At 31.0% G+C, this 16,812-nt stretch overlaps 1 protein-coding gene across 1 annotated transcript in view; it reads left to right on the top strand.

The window, feature by feature from the left end:
* Window positions 1-16,812, top strand: part of LOC145324595 (uncharacterized) — a 117,620-nt gene that overhangs the window by 81,579 nt on the left and 19,229 nt on the right. The window contains exon 11 of the mRNA XM_080167177.1: window positions 15,729-15,767. Within this exon, the coding sequence (XP_080023303.1) occupies window positions 15,729-15,767 (39 nt within the window). The remainder of the gene's footprint in view (window positions 1-15,728; window positions 15,768-16,812) is intronic.

The following is a 16,812-nucleotide window of genomic DNA, read 5'->3' as shown; positions in this document are numbered from 1 at the left end:
AATTAATTTTGTTAATTTTTTAAGGATTTAAGTAATTTAAAAGTTTATCTTATATTTGCCCTTGCAGCTATAGACTGTCAATAAAAGGCAAGAAAATAACAGCTCAGCTGCCACTTTCGACTGTGAGGCCGCTATTTTAATTTATTATAACGGCTTCATTATATCTAAAGAAATTAATATGTCTTCTGATTTATAGTTGGTGAAGCTCTTTATAGTGCTTATATAAAAAAATAACGCCATACAATACAAATGACCAATGATAGGCCAATACACAGACTAAATTACCAATGACAGGCCAGTATACATATTAATTGACCAATGGTAGGCTAGTATGGCGTCATTTTTCTATGCTACATTGTTAGAATAATTTATTATTTGGCTTTTGAAATCTTTTTATTTTTTTTACATACACATAATATAATGTAAACATTAATGAATTTTAGTATTTTTAATGCATTGTATGTGTCTTGTTGCTGAATAATTGATGATTAAGAAGTTTCTATCAGGGATCTAAAGGGATAAGACAACGCCCGATAAAATGATGTTTCTTCCCTAATGATGATACACAAAATTACCCCTTCTGTAGATTACAATTAGTGGTTAAAACGTTTTGACACTCATCTAAATTAACTAACCAATAAAAAGTCCCCAAGTTGTTGAGCAAACGAATAAGAAAACGTTATATTAAAACTTTGGGGACTAATATAGCCCAATGTCTCCTCCCTCCCTGAGTTTGTTTAGATGTTATCTTTTGGAAAATCAGGATTATTCTTTTAACTCCTGGCCTAATTATCAGTGTGTCAACAGCGAAACTACTGTATAACTGGGTCTATCATTTTTATCTTCCTGTTTTACTGTATAACAGTCAATTGCTCATTTTTTGTGTGTATATTTTTGGCTTGATTTGCTTAGCATTTTTTGGCATTTTAGAATATTAAAAGAATTCTAAAAACATTAATGAATATAAAAATCAAATGAAAACTTTATCTAATTAATGATGAAACAAAATGAATTTTGTGTGTGTATGTGTGTGTTTCTGTGTAGGTTTGTGTGTAATTCTGTGTGTATGTGTGTCTGTAAGCAGGGAGGAAGGACATTGGGCTGTTATTTACACTGGTCTCAAAAGTCTTATAATAACGTTTCCCTATTGGTTGGCTTAACAATTTTGGGACTTTTATTAAAATTTGATTGGTTGGTCCAAACATTTTAACCACTAATTGTTATCTTCATTAAGGTTAACTTTGTGCATAATCAATGGGGATTTACAACAATTTATCGGCCATTGTCTTATCCCTTTAGATCCGTGGTCTGCAAGGAAGATTATTTCCCTGTTGTGTGCGTGTGTGTGGGTGTTTGTGTGTTTCTGACATGAAGTACTTCCAGCTAAAGTAAATTATTCTTTAGACTTTATTAATTGATTATTTCTGTCTATACATAGTCTCATTACAAATAATATATTAATATTATAGCACTTTTTAGCAGTGAAGCTACTCAGCTGCTATTAAAGCTGGACCTCTGATTTTTTTGTCAACATTCCCTATCATTATGAGGAAAATATAACATTCATATAGCAGTCAGACTGCTTTAAAGCAGTTTTTTAGCTACTTTTATTTACTTGTTGATTTTTGTATAATTAAATTTTTTTTAAATTGTGGGTATTGGTTTATAAGGAATTTTGGTGTTCATTAATGAAATGACAAGTAGCTTTATTTTCGAAAGAAATGGCAATATCAAAGATGTGTAATAGGTACTTTTATGTGTAATAAAAAGATTTTTATCAAAACAGCTTTTAACACAAGATATTACAAGTCTTTTTGATATTCATTGTCAATACAAAACTAAAATTTATTGCTTGAAACTTAAAATTAAAATCCCCAAGAAATATTCAATCTTCAGTTTTTATATGAAGCGTTTTCAGAAAATTGCAAGTTTCTTGATTATAGCAAATTGGTATTTTATTAATGGACTGTTTCCCCAAAGTATCATAATAACGTTTTCTTAATCGTTTGCTTAACAACTTTAGTTGATCTTGATTGGTTGTTTCATTCAGTTTCAACCACTAATTTTAATCTACAGAATGGGTAATTTTGTGTATTATCATTGAGGATATACATCAATATATCGCCCATTGTCTTATCCTTTTAGATCCCTGGTAATTTTGCCACCAAATTGTTGGGTCAAATGATGAAAACACCTTCCTTTTAAACATTAGGCTGTGCCCATTAGTTTTAAGTCAATCGTGAAAATTATTTACACATTTTTCCCATGAATTTCGTATAAACTACACGATGTTTTATCATGTAACATTTTTAGAAAAAAAATTGTGTCACTTTTTACTGTCCTAATTATATGAATTTTGTAATACTGATTCCTATTACAACAAGGCTCAATGTTATAAGCGAAGCATCTCTGTACTCAAGTCCTAAAAATGTTAGTATGTTCTGTATTTATGAAGTTTTGCAACAAATATAATTACAATTTTGTTTAGACTTATACATTTATATTCTGCTTATTCATTTCTGACACTCTACAAGTGTTAATGTTTTTTTTTCCTACTATTTCAGAGCTTCGCTTGTATGGATGTTGTCACCCTTTTTTTAATATAATTTTTACATCCAAAAAACTATGAATTTGAAATTTGAGAAGAAATATTTAAAGATGTCGCTTAACCGCCTTAAAATTTAAAATTAGTGCAGCGGTCTGTTTTTACTTTTACTTAGTTTGCCTTAAGGTAACTAGGATTACCCATAGTAAAATATAAAAGTGTCAATACGTACAAGTTAAATAATTTTACGGATTTTTAAAAATTGTTTTGAAGATTTTTTTTTAGTTTGATAAATAAAAGTAGCCCCTGTATTTACAAGCAATTTTTCACGTAATTTGTGTAAAATACCTTTAATTTTTTGTCTTTCTTTATTTAAAGTAGAAAGGTATTTTATTTGTCTTTTGATGGTTTAAGGCTATTTTTGTCGCCTTTCCTCTCTTCCCTTTCAAATACAGAACCATAAGTCCTAGATGTCCTAAAAGACACCGTTTTATTTGTACTCCTTTTCTTCAAAGTAAAACCCTTTTTCAACACCCAGTTTTAACACTCCCATCCATCTATCTATTTTACCTAGGGGGTATAGGCAAAAGTTAATTGAATGTTAGGGGAGGTGGTAGATATTGAAACTTTTACTTTATTTGAATCGTTTAATGTTTGTTTGTTAAACCAATCACGTATAGATATATGTTATACTTCTCCGGCTCCTACCTTAAAATTAATATATCAATTTTTTTTCATTATTGAATTTGATAAAATAAAATAAATATTATAAAATATTTTGCTTTTATTTGATTAAAGCTATATAAAAGTAGAAGGATGTGTGTCTATTTGTTAAGTAACAATAGTTTTTCAGTTTATTATATGGAAATAGACCGTTGCCAAATTATAATATTACTTTAAAAAATCATTTTTAGCTAGTCCGGAGCCGGAGCCGTTTTTAACGAAAAATACGGCTCCGGATCCGGCTCCGGCTCCACCAATAATGTTGCTGCTCACGGCTCCCGGCTCCGGCTCCGGAACACTGCTTCTACCTATTAAGTTTTAAATTGGGGCTTTCCTACATCTTAAGGAAGCATTTTATACATCCATAACATGATTCAATAAAATAAAGGTTAATTTACTTATCCCATTATCCCTGAAGTACTAAGTTCTTGACTATTTCTTAACCAAAACGCAGCGCTTTACTTTAATCTTCTTGTGTCACTCGTGATTGTGCTACAAATTATCAAAAAACAAGGAAGTTTATTTGTTTCAAAATACTGTTTAAATACAGAATACTGTTTAAGGACATACTAACATTTTAAGGTCATGACTATAGAGATGCTTCTTGTATGACATACCTTGTTGAAATATGAAACAGTGTTTCAAAAATCAGATAATTGTTCCTAATTGCTCTAGGAAACATCATGTAAAGTTTAAAATCGATAGGACAATTCTAACATGTCTAAATTAAAGAACAAAGTTAACCGTTCCTGACACACGTACGGACGGACTTATCTTAATTATAGAAAAGTTTCGCTTTAAAGTGTATGCTATTTCTTGTGCCAAATATTTTTTTTTTTTTACACCTTTTTGTAGCACTCTACTTCTGGAATGTTAATATTATATATTTGTGCCAAATATGCAGATTTTATACACATTTTTGGGATTAAAGGGCTTTCAAAGAATAGAACTAGATAATGTCTTTTCAACAATGAAAACAATTTTTGCCCCAAAAAATATACTAAGAATACAGTTTTAATAACAAAACTGTGAATTGCATTTGGTCGTTGGCCAACCTTTGTTTTACCAATTTTAGAAAAAATCTACCAACTTTTAACAGTTATTTATCGCATCGTATTGTGGACAGCTGTCCGCGGATATTAAAATGAAAAATAATAGTAATAAAACCAGTTTTGTTAGCCCTGAGTATTTTAAGAAAATATATTCCGTTTTTGGATACATTTTATACATATGTCCTTGGACTTTTTAAAGACACACAAAAAGAATATATCTACATAAAACATGCTCGCTCTCCAATTCAATTGAAAAAGCATTAACATTTAAATTACAGAAATACCTTATTAGGATAAGATAAAAAGTGTAACTGCAATATGACAAAAAAAAATTTGTAGCTTTGCTACATTAGAAATTGTTCTCATTTTTTGTGACATTGAGCTTTTTATTACATTAGTCCCAAACAACGTTTTCTTATTTGTTGACTTACAACTTTAGGGACTTTTATTAAATTTTGATTAGTTGGTTCATTAAGTAGAGTGTCCAAACATTTTAACCATTTATTATAATATACAGAAGGTATAATTTTGTTTATCATCTTCTGGGATGTTCATCAATTTATCGGCCATTGTCTTATCCCTTAGATCAGTATTTTATATTTTGGTAAAATTAAATGAACACAGTAAAAAGAAGGCTAGCCCCCATTAAGACAACTGATAGCTAAACAGTTTAAATAGCCAAGAATTTAGAGAATTTTTTTTTAGAATTTCTTTTTACTTTCTTAGTCTCTCTCGAGTCTCGGCAAACACATTGATTAAATATTTTAGTATTTAAATTCTAATTAATCCAATGCAATGAATATAAAAATAGACGTGGATATTATGACAGGGGATAAATTGTCAATTGCGGTTGCTATTTCCCCTGTCATTTATTGACCAGTTTTTCCATCCAGTAGGAGGGGAAGGGAGTGGATCGTTATTTTAGCCCGCTCCAAGTTTCATTTTATTAGAGTAAATTATATCTGGTGTAAGATTCAAGTAATATTATATCCATTATTTTAATTTAACCTCCAGGGTTTAATATTTTACTATTGTCTTATTGTAGGAATCTAAATTTTTCATAAATTAAAATATATATCTTTACTAAATATACATAACGCCCTTTTATCTATTTTAAATATGATTTATCTAATATATCATTTCAATAACTCAATACTTTTTGTTAATCGTTTAGAAAAAGTTTTTAGCTTAACTGTTTCTTTAATGCCTAAAAAGTAAACAAAATATTTTTTTTAACATACAGATAAACAGATGGACATAGCAACAAACATTCATTGACAAAAACAGGGACAAAGTTTCTGAAAATAAAATAATATAAAACTGTATCTTTAGCGGCTTGTATTTAATTGGGTTTAAATAGAACCCTTATTGTAAATATGTAGTGTATTTTTATAAAATCTAACAGATTTAATTTTTAATTCAGGTAAGTTTTGTTAAAATAATAGGGGACAGAAAGTTATGAAGATTAATTCAACTTGCTATAGCCTTTGTTTTATTGAATACTTATCCTTGCTGCAAAGTCTAAAGTCTGTTTTGTGTCTGCCGTTAAATGTCACTGGCAAAAAGTGGACAATTTCATAATAAATTCACTTTCAGACTTTGATGTGTTGGGGACATACACAAAAAAGTGCTTAAAGCATTCATACATTTTTATTCATTCTTAAGAAAGGAAGTAAGAAAGTTAAATTCTATTGTATAAAGTAGTTAGGTTTTTTTGTCTGTAGCTTAAAATTTCGATAACAGCTGAATAGTTTGAGTTCCCCATCAAAGGGAAGCTTCAACTATGTCCCAGGTTGGTTTTAGGCTATTCTATTTCCAGATTTAAGTCTTAAGATAGTTTTAGGTATTTTTTGCTCAGCTCTTCAAATACAGAGCCCCTGGATGCTAGGGCCGCAGTTGCTAATATTGAGATAGATAAAGTTTAATTATGGTTTTTCGCAGACACTTTAAAATGGATAAGTTCTTTAAATATCTATTTTTCTTGTTTATTAACTGACTTATGTAAATGAATTACTTTTTGTAATAACAACTGTTTCTAGTAAAAAATGATTTTTAGGCTAAGATTTGATTTTTTATTGTTTTCTTTACAACATTTTACTGTTCTATTTTTGTTTTTATTCTGTTCAATAAATGGACATGATAATTCTTGTTAGAACATAAATAAGAATTGAATCTAAACTGACCAACAAAAAAGTTAAAGAGAATAGTTTCATCCTTATAAAAAAGTAGCAGGAAATTTTTGTGTCTGTCTGTACCTAAGACTCTAGGTAACCGCTGAACCGAAACAGTGTAGCTTCTCATAGGTCCTGTAAAGGTTTATAGCTATTTTGTTGGAGGGTACAATCAAATGTTTTTCCTTTTTCTTTTGAAGGGGCCAAACCGCTAGTCACAAATAAAGCAGCATCCCAACCATAAAAATCACTTTAAGTTGTAAAAAAACATCAGTTAAGATGTTTTTATCTCTTTTTGACCATTCAAACACCCATTCTTTCTCCACCTAACTTTTACAACCCCCCTCCCCCCCCCCAATTCTTTTATTTGGGGCTATAGGCACGTGCCATTACCAACCTATTATTTAGTCCAACTACTAAATCTTTTTAAAACTCCCCTCCAGCCTTTTTTTGGCCTACATTTCAAACTTCTTGGTATTTTTTTACAATTTTAGGAGGGAGGGTAAATATTTTGTTAAGGGGAGAGGGGGGGGGGGATTTAAAAGTGTGATTTTGAAAGAACACAAAAGAGTTACTCAAAGAAAGAAGGGGGGAAGGGGTGTCTAAAAAGGGATATAAGGCCTGGGAAAAAGTAACCAAGTCATGGGAATCTGTTCTGGAAAAATTTAATAGACATGGGGAAAAATTAAAATATTTTGAATTATGGTTTGTCATACAAAATATTAATCAGGGAACGGAATAAAATATCTGAAAAACGATTACAGAAAGTGTATCTCATCTAAAAAAAACTTTTTACTCTTTTTTTTAGCTTGTAAAAATATCACTTTTAAATAGGTATGATTTTCATTTTTGTTAACTATTACAAAACATTTAAAATTTTGAAACTCATTTTTTTATACATTTTCTAAGATCCTACAAAAAAATGCATATTTGGTGGGAAAATTAAGGAAAAAATTCACACACTGAAAAAACCTAATTATTTTTCTAAAGAAAAAATTAACCAATCCTTTTAAGTTTGCATTTTAAATGGGATTTTTAACCACTTTAAATAAAGGATCAGACTAATAAAATTATGAAAAATGCAAAACTGAAAGATTAATACTTTTTTGTCTGTTTTTCTACAATCGTTGCGTTAAAATTGTATTTTTTTCTGATATTCTGTTTTATTAAGTTGGCTATTTTAGGTTTTGTTCTTCTGCCCTTTCATATCACTTCGAATAAGGAGCCCCTAGATGCTAAAGGCGCATCCTCTAGTAAATAAATAAACTAAACACAAATTGTTGACTCAATTTATAAATTATCTACTAAAAAAAATTTAACATTAATTACAAAATTTTATGAAGTGATTGTAATGTATTATTTGTGTAACTATGCGGGTTTGTGTTTGTTTGTATGTGTGTGTGTGTGTATGTCATATTAGGAAACCCCCTTTCTGTCTAGGCCTTGTCTAGGCCTAGTCTGGGCCTAAATGTAATTTATAGTGCAAGTAAATTCTCTCTCTCTAACACACACAAACACACACACTCACATACATACATTGCTTGTTTATCGAGGCCTAACTAGACACCCTTCCCCTCATATTGTAACCCCCCACACGAGTATAATTCAACCAATAAGGCCTGAGTATCACTTACATTGCCGCAATAAAAAGGCCTAACTGCCTTACCCCTTTCGCTCTCATAACATAAACGCTCCTCCCACTTTTCGTGTGTTGGATTTCGTGTATTTTTTTCTCGCCATTTTTGAAGATTTTGCTTTTCATTTTTAAGTATTAGCATATAAATTATTTTTAAATTAGATGTTTTTGTTTTTTTATATTTTTTTGAAATTATAAATAAAATCTTTTCAAATGATTTCTTTTGTATTTGTGTCTTATTTACTCTTTTATTGTTATTTTTTTTTATAGAAAAATACAAAAAAAAACCAACGGCCAAAAAATAAGCATGTTATATTTGTAAGTATTATTACAATATTTCTAAAATTAAAATAGATAAAAAGACAATTTTCAAAGCTTCTTTAAATGATTATATTTTGACCTTTCTTGGATCTTAAGTAGCAAACATCAGGGAGGGAGGGGACATTGGGCCGCTTATTACACAAGTCTTTAAAGTCTTATAATAACGTTTTCTTATCCGTTGGCTGAACAACCCTGAGGTAATTTTGTGCATCATCATTGGGGATGTACATTAAGTTATCGGCCATTGTCTTATCCCTTTAGATCCCTAAGCAAACATATTTTTTTATAATTTTTGTATGCGCACTTCATGTTTAATATATCCACGGTCTGTCAAACAATTGACATCTTTCTAAATCATTCTAATTTATCGTTGAAAAAAAAATATTCAAATTTTGATAAGAATTCAAGAGAAAAAATAAGCATTAATATTACGTTTTTTTGCGGTTGCAACAGCTGGTCGTTTAGCAGCTATAAAGCCTTATACGTTTTACGGCTGTTTAGAATGGTTTGCGGCTGGTTGATTTCCATCAGTCGATCTCTGGCCAGAAGGATCTATTGTATTTTTGTACATGACATTATTGTATATCCCAATCGTTTTTTTTAGAAAACTTGTTTCAGCCCCACAAAAAAACTGCCTGTTCATTCTGTTAATAGATTTTATCATAACTTTTAGAGCATAAATTATTATGTTTTAAAATGATACAATCATTGTTGATAATTCTATAAACTTTTGTGATATATATTCTATTAGTGGCTACGCCTCTAGAGGCTTCTAGGGGCGCTTGAGGGGGAGGGATTGAATTCAACCAAAATATGATTTTTAAAAGATTTAATAAGAAAAAAGAATTTGGGGAGAGAAGAATTTTTTTTCGGTAGGTTACATTTGGTACCCTCCACCAAAATAGTTGTAAATCTTCCAAAGACCTATGAGAAGCTACTTAAATTACGTTTAAGGTATTTTTCTAAGGAAAAATAGGATCTTTAAGTTTTTTTTCTAAACACAAAGACAAAAGATACCCAAGTTTCGTTTGAAAAAAATATTGATGTTCAAATAAGACCCAAAAAAGAAGTTTGTCGTGAACCAAATATGATTTAGCATACGTTCATGCCTTCAGAATACATTACAGACATCATTAAAATGACACACAGACCATTGGGGGTTATACAATAAAATTATTAGATTAAAGAAAGATAGTTTTTAACAGGGATCTAACGGGATAAGACAATGGCCGAAAAATTGAAATACATACCTTATGATTCTGTCACAAAATTACCCCTTCTGTGGATTAAAATTTGTGGTTGAAATGTATAAACATTCAACTAAATAAACCATTCAATAATAATTTACTAAAAAGTCCTCAAAGTTGGTAAGCCAACGAATAAGAAAAGAATATTTTAAAACTTGTGGGAACTAGTATAATTAACAGAGCAATGTTCCCCCTCCCTCAAGTGTATTTAAAACTATTTCTCTATATCTAAACTCTTTGTTGGGGAACAGGACATAAATTTAAAGCGTTGGACAATTTTAGCCACAGGAGAGGTCGTACCAGGGGTATTAAGGGATAAGACAATGAACGATAAATTGATTTACAACCTGAATGATGATAAGTAAAATTACCCCGTTGATTTAATTTATTGGTGGTAATATTTCGACACTGCGAGTTTGAACCATCCAATCAACATCAATGAAATAACAGTACCTAAAGTAAGATAGATTGTTTTTAAAACTTTGGGTACCAATATAATTTACAGTCCAATGTCCCCTCCCTCCCTGATTAGTACACATTAGAGTTATGTCAGTCAAGGATGATTTCTTAAAATATAGGCGAAGCTGCATACAATTTTTTAAAAGCCTACCTCTAAGAGGAGTTGGCACATAAAAGTAAAAAAATGGACGAGGCAATAGTTAAATACTGAATGTCTACTGTTCGACTTTCAATTTGGTCTTTGAATATCAGACTATAGCTTCGTATTTATTAATACAGCTAAGTCGCTACAAAAGAGTAGGAAGCAATTTGCTAGCAGACGAAAAAGGTCCCCACCACTTGGTCCAGGTAGTTGTCTGGATTATACATATATACTTAAACATTAACTTTGCTGCAGAAACCTACCACAGATGGGTCTAACGTATGTTAAGTTTATAATTTTAGCCATAATATCGGTTCTTAATCCAAAGTTCGTGATTATATGTTTTAAATGTAAGAATATTTCTTACAGGGACTTGGGGTCATGATAGGTCCAATGTAATTTAATTTTTAAACTCTTAAACTAGATTATGACCCTATAGAAGAGTAATTTTCTTCATTTATTGATGATTTTGAAAATATCCAGTTAATTATTAGTTTCAAATTGTGTTTTGTTAACAATGTACATGGACGAAAACAATTCCTGATGATGAAACGTTGAAACGTTGAATAAATTCAAAAGTCTGATGCCTTGATTTTTTATTCTGAAGATTTTACATGTTAACTAACTTATCAGTTAAATATGTATCATAACAGCCAAAAAAGATCCATTATTTTTCCTAAACTTTGTTTTGCCCTAAAATCATTTTTACCTTCTTTACAGTACAATACTTTGCTGTTATCTTAGAAATTTCTTTAGAATTTGTGAATTTTTGTCATCGCTTGTCCTTTTGATTCTTGAGTTTTAAAGCATAAATTACCAATTTTCTGCGACATGTTATAAAAACCCAAAAATGTCTTTTCATTTTTCATTTTAGAATATTTGAATGTTATTGAATTTTGACTACAATAAACTTCATTTAAAGTAATCCGATCCTATTTTTTTGTAGCTTAAGATTTCAGCAACTACTGAACTCCATTTTAAGGAAGTTTCCCGGGAAGGTTTTAGGCTATTTAATATTTTGATTTAAGTCTTTGGATCGTTTTAGGCGATTTTTCGGCTTTCCTTACTCCTTCCAACGCCGCTAGTATTTTATACGGTTTTAATTGTTCTTTTAAATTAAGTAAATATGTAATGAAATTAATGGTCGTAACCATCCTTGTTCTGTATTTAATGGACATGATGTAAACAAGAATTTTGTAAACAATTGCTTCTCTAATGAAGCTTCAATACCATACTTAATATGTCAATTCAATGTAACCAATTTTTCCTACATTTACTTATAGCAAAACTACTCTATGTATACATTGTAACGCAATTTCAAATAGCCAAGGATAACACTCAACAGGTCAAGGCATTCCTCGACTTTTAAATTAATATTACGCTCATAGCATACCAGACTTAGGTACTTTTTATGATAATGTTATTTCATAGGTCAGTTCGTTCATCCAGTGGGTTGAATGTAGATTGGGTAAAGGGAGTGAATGGGGAGGGGGGGGGTATTTTTATTTTAGCCAACTGCGAGTATCTTTTTATTAGTTTACATGAAAATCTGGTGCAACATCCAAGTGTTCATATATCGAATTCTAGTTTGTGCGTGCTTTTACCAAAATAAATAATTGTGGTTTTGTGGAAACAACCAATACTTGGTCTTTGACACACTATTAATTAAACTTAGAAATGACCATTTAGTAATTAGTAAACAGCGTGGAAATTTATTCAAACAAATTTAGATTTCTCCTTACTTTAACTTAAAACTTGTACAGAAATTTTTACCTAATTTTAGATCCTTTGGTAGCTGGTTGTTTTGAATAGGTTATTTAAAGGTAGTTTAACTATTGCTATGCATTTTTATCGTCCAAAGACTGCTTTATAAGAAAACTAGTGGCTTCCTCCTACCCCATAAGAAATATATATTCCCTGAAGAGCAGAGCCCAGTCGGTTCAGTGGTTACCAAGATCTTAAGCTTCAGACAGACGGACGGACTGTCTGGCATCAAATGCTGGCAACGAAAAATTTTAATGTTTATCGATTTGAAACAACATCATTTATAACAAACAATTTACAGTCCATTTTATCCATCTATTTGTCTATCTGTCAATTGATTAATTTGTTAAAACTAATTTTGTTACCATGTACTTTTAGGCTAATTTATAAAGAATGCTTTAAAAGGGATATTTCAATATTAAGATTTTTTGTGTTAATTTCAACAAACTTTTGTAAGCTTCTCTGAAAATACCACAATAGTCCCCAATAGTCTTATAATAACGTTTTCTAATTCGTTGGGGACTTTTATTAGATTTTTGTTGGTTGGTTCATTTATTTGAGTGTCCAAACGTTTCAAGCACTAATTGTAATCTACAGCAGGGGTAATTTTGTATATCATCATTGATGATGTGCATCAATTTCTCGGCCATTGTTTTATCCCTTTAGTTCCCTGCCTCTAATTATTTTAAAGAAAATTTTGGATTGTCCCTTTTTGAACAACATTAAACAATCTATTCAGTAAGATAACGATCAGCTAACAAATAAAAGCACAGACAATTATTTTGAAAAAAGTAAGTTGTAGAATATTCAAAAAACTTTCTTCTATTATCCAACAAACTCGTTTTGCTATTAGTCAGCTGAAAAACTTGGGCGTTAATATTGAATCTTCAAAGTTACAGTGTCCAAACTTTTGCACCATTTATTTTAACCTACACAATGAGTAATTATGCTTGTCATAATTGGGGGTTACTCTGAATTATTGTCTATAAGAAATTATTTACAATTATTTCTACTGTTTATTTATAATGATCCACATCCCTTTCCCCGACAACAAGACTGAAATTAATTGCCATTGATCTAATATTGACCCTAAATGAAAAATAGGACCAATTTAGAAAAAGATATTTAGATAATGGCAACAAAAAACGTTATTTCTCACAAAATATAATAAGCTTACATTTTTTTGTAAAAATTGCTGTTGATAGGTTTATGAAAAGGTGTAATTTGTATGTAAAATCTGGGACGTTTATTCTAAAACAGGGCGATTATTTCCATTTTTAGTGCAACTTTTTAAAAACTGATATAAACAACTAGCGGCTATTTCCCTAGTATCTAAGGGTTCTGTATTTAGGAATAGAATTTTAGAATAGAATAGCTTAAAACCATCCCGTGACAACTGTGAAGCTTTCCTAAAATGAATAACTCAATCAATTTAGTGTTAGCGATTTTAAACCTTACTTCTTTATAATAGGATTGTTTTTACGAACTTGTTTCGTGATTTTTTTACAATACACATTGCAATAAGCGTCCATAAAATATATGAAATGAAAAAGATTTAATTCATATCTTTTATTTACGTATCCGCGGATAACTAACTATCTTTGAAACCATACAGATAATTCTTCATAACATACATCCCTGCCTACGGTAGGAAATAAGCTATTTAAAAATTTTGCAACAACCATATTTATTGAAAATTAAGTTAGGCTTCATTGATAATAAGGCCAGGGGTGTAAGTGGGATAGGTTATGGACAAAATTTACGGATTTCAAATTATCATTTTAAATTTTTCTTTTTTACAAGTTCAGCTTTTCTGCTTTTCTGTCCGCCAAAGCCTTTATTAAAATAATACAGGGTGGGGCAAATAAGACCGGACAAACTTTAAACGGCTATAGCGCCAAAACTACTTGACCAATCAGGACGTTTGACCACACTATAAAAAGCTTAAATAATGACCTTTTAGCACAACAAAATCTTTGGACGAAGATGGACGTGTACAACGAGCTAGCCGCGCATATGTTCAACAAGGCAGATTCCAAATGCGCCGGTGGTTTAATCTTGATTCTCGACTAGGGCCCACTAAATCTGACCTCAGCCCATCTGTAGGTGAGGTAGAGTTATGCAACTTGCTGGGGATACTGTTAGATATATAAGTAAGACACTAGAAAAGACTAGAGCTCTCTATCTGAAATGGCTTGGCCGTAGTACTCCAGCAAAGTGGAACGGGGCAGATTTTGAGATGTAAAAAACGTCAAAAACTATGAAAATGCGTGAAAATTTCTCGGTTCTTGACTTCAGGGACCCATATTGAACTTTAAAATTAATTTTAGACTATGGGTTGCGCTGATAACCCTAGCTAAAACTTCATGCCAATTCCAAAAAGGTAAAGAACGTCGTTCTAGCTCATCTGTGGTCCAAATAAGAGCCTCCGTGTATAAGGATAGCTTGAAAGTAGGGCGAATTTGGATCCTGCAGTTACTCACGTTCCTAAGGAAATGTGGCCTCCCAGCAGCCCGATCTTAATTCAATGGAATTTTGGGCCTGGCGCTACTTTGAAGCATGCACCAATAGACTTGCCCATACCAAAAAGACCTCCCTCATTGCCACTATCAAGGAGAACTACGCCAGTTTGGACAGGTACATTTTGACCTGGACCTGCCGGCGGTTGAGGAGGCGGGTAGAGGCGGTGATTAAGGCTGGTGGCGATTTTATTGAATAATCTAATAGTCCTATACCTATTTTGCTTGCCAGTTTTTAAAATTCAATAAAATCTTTAAAATTGACGATTTTATGTTCATTTGCTTAGAAGTTAGAATTTGTCCGGTCTTATTTGCCCCACCCTGTATATCTCAAATCGTTTAGACAAAGAAAAAACGTAGGGAAAAAATAAACTAACGTTGACACCCTGTTTCGAACTTGGAACCCCTCGTTCTATTTTCTATTTTAATTTTAAATTTTCTCTATAACTATAATTATATAGCAAAAAGCTTTCCTTGCCTTTTTACTAAGCTACAAGTTTAATTTTAAAGCCTTTTTTGACCTTGAATTAGGAAAAGTGTGAGATTTTCAATTTATTTAATGTGTTTGATATTTATTGGCATTTTGCAACCTACTTTATTTCTCGTATAGATTTTGGTGGTGTTCTTGTTATGTAACTAAAATTCAGGATGGGAGGTAACATTGGGCTGTTTATTACACTAGTCCCTAAAGTCTTATACTAACGTTTTCTCATTTGTTGTAGATAAACGAAAGAATAGACATTCCAAAAATTAAATCAATAGGATAATTATATCACGTAAATAGTAGGTGTATAAATGCCAACAAATCAACATGGAGAGCCAATCGGTTTAGCAGTTTAGGATATCTTAAAGGACAAACGTAGAAATCCAGTTGTTTTATTGCCAATTTTCTTCTATTTGATTTATTCGTAATGTTTGTAAAAACATGCTTTAAGTTCTCTTTATATGGCTACTTTACACATCTTAAAACAAATACTCTATGTTATAAAATAATCCTGTAGGATTTCTGGAAATTTTTAGACCAAACTTTTTTATTTATTTTTCTTTTAATACTTAAATAGCTTACATTTTTACATTAAGATCTCTGTAACTGCTTGCCTAACCGGTTTTTATTAAAATTCATGTTATTAATTTATTTTTTTATTTCAGCCGAGAAAGAGCTCTTCGGTGACTAATATTGGAGATTTGGTAAGTTTATTTGATATTTACAATCATCTATAATACAAAGTAGAACGATGTCTGTCTGTTTGTTTGTAGCGAAGGATCTCGCTAACCGCTGAACCGATCTGGTTCTCCTTTACAGGGTAGCTTCTCATAGTTCCCGGGGAGGTTTATAACTATTTTCTTGGACTGGGACACCCCCAACCCCCCAAAAAATGAAAAATACCCCCCCCCCCCAAAAAAAAAAAATAATACAGAGCCCCTAATGATAGGGGCATAGCCGACAATAGACTTACAAAGTTAAAGATCATAAAATCAAAAGGCCTCAACAAGAAAATATTGAAGTAAAAAATATGTGTGATTGTATTTTCAGTAATATCTCTGAAACCACAGTACTGAATTCAATAGAAAGCACTTTTTAACCCCAATTTTTTTTTGAAGGAGGGGAGGGAGGGTTAAATAACACCATAGTGACCTCTTAAAAATTTTCTAAATATGTGCTAGGGGCGAAGCCATAAGTATATGAAATAGTGTAAAAGTTGTTAGACTTAACACCTGGCAATATTCGCTTTAAAAACAGTACAATATGGTCATAAGTTTCAGCAAAAAAAGTCGGTTATTTTAATAGCTAAAGTTTCTTGATTAATGCCAAATTTAGGAATTTGCTAAACATTAAATAAATACTATGTTTACTGTCTAATATTTTACTCTTGTTTTTCATTTATTAGTCGGTAGCTATTAAGAACATTGTTATTGCTGTACTATTTAAAGACACATTTATCCTTGCTAAATTGTCGCAACACCGTTGCATAAGTAAAAGAGGTGGAATTACATTATAATGAAATTTTTATAACCCAATAAAAATAGACAAAACGCTATGTAATAATATAACGTTAATTTAGATTAGCTTTTAATATATTTTCTAGTATTAGGATTAGAACTGGTTAGAACTAGTTCACCCATACTGAAAAATCATGTATAGCATCGTATTACAGACAATTTTCCACGAATATTAAAATAAAAATCATAAAACTAGTTTTAAATGCATAATTTTCATTATAATATCCGCGCA

This window comes from Acartia tonsa, chromosome 7, assembly GCF_053477335.1.
Source record: "Acartia tonsa isolate MP-2025a chromosome 7, ASM5347733v1, whole genome shotgun sequence".
NCBI lineage: Eukaryota > Metazoa > Arthropoda > Copepoda > Calanoida > Acartiidae > Acartia > Acartia tonsa.
The sequence above is the reverse complement of the archived record's forward strand: the minus strand, read 5'-3'. Positions and strand labels throughout refer to the sequence as shown.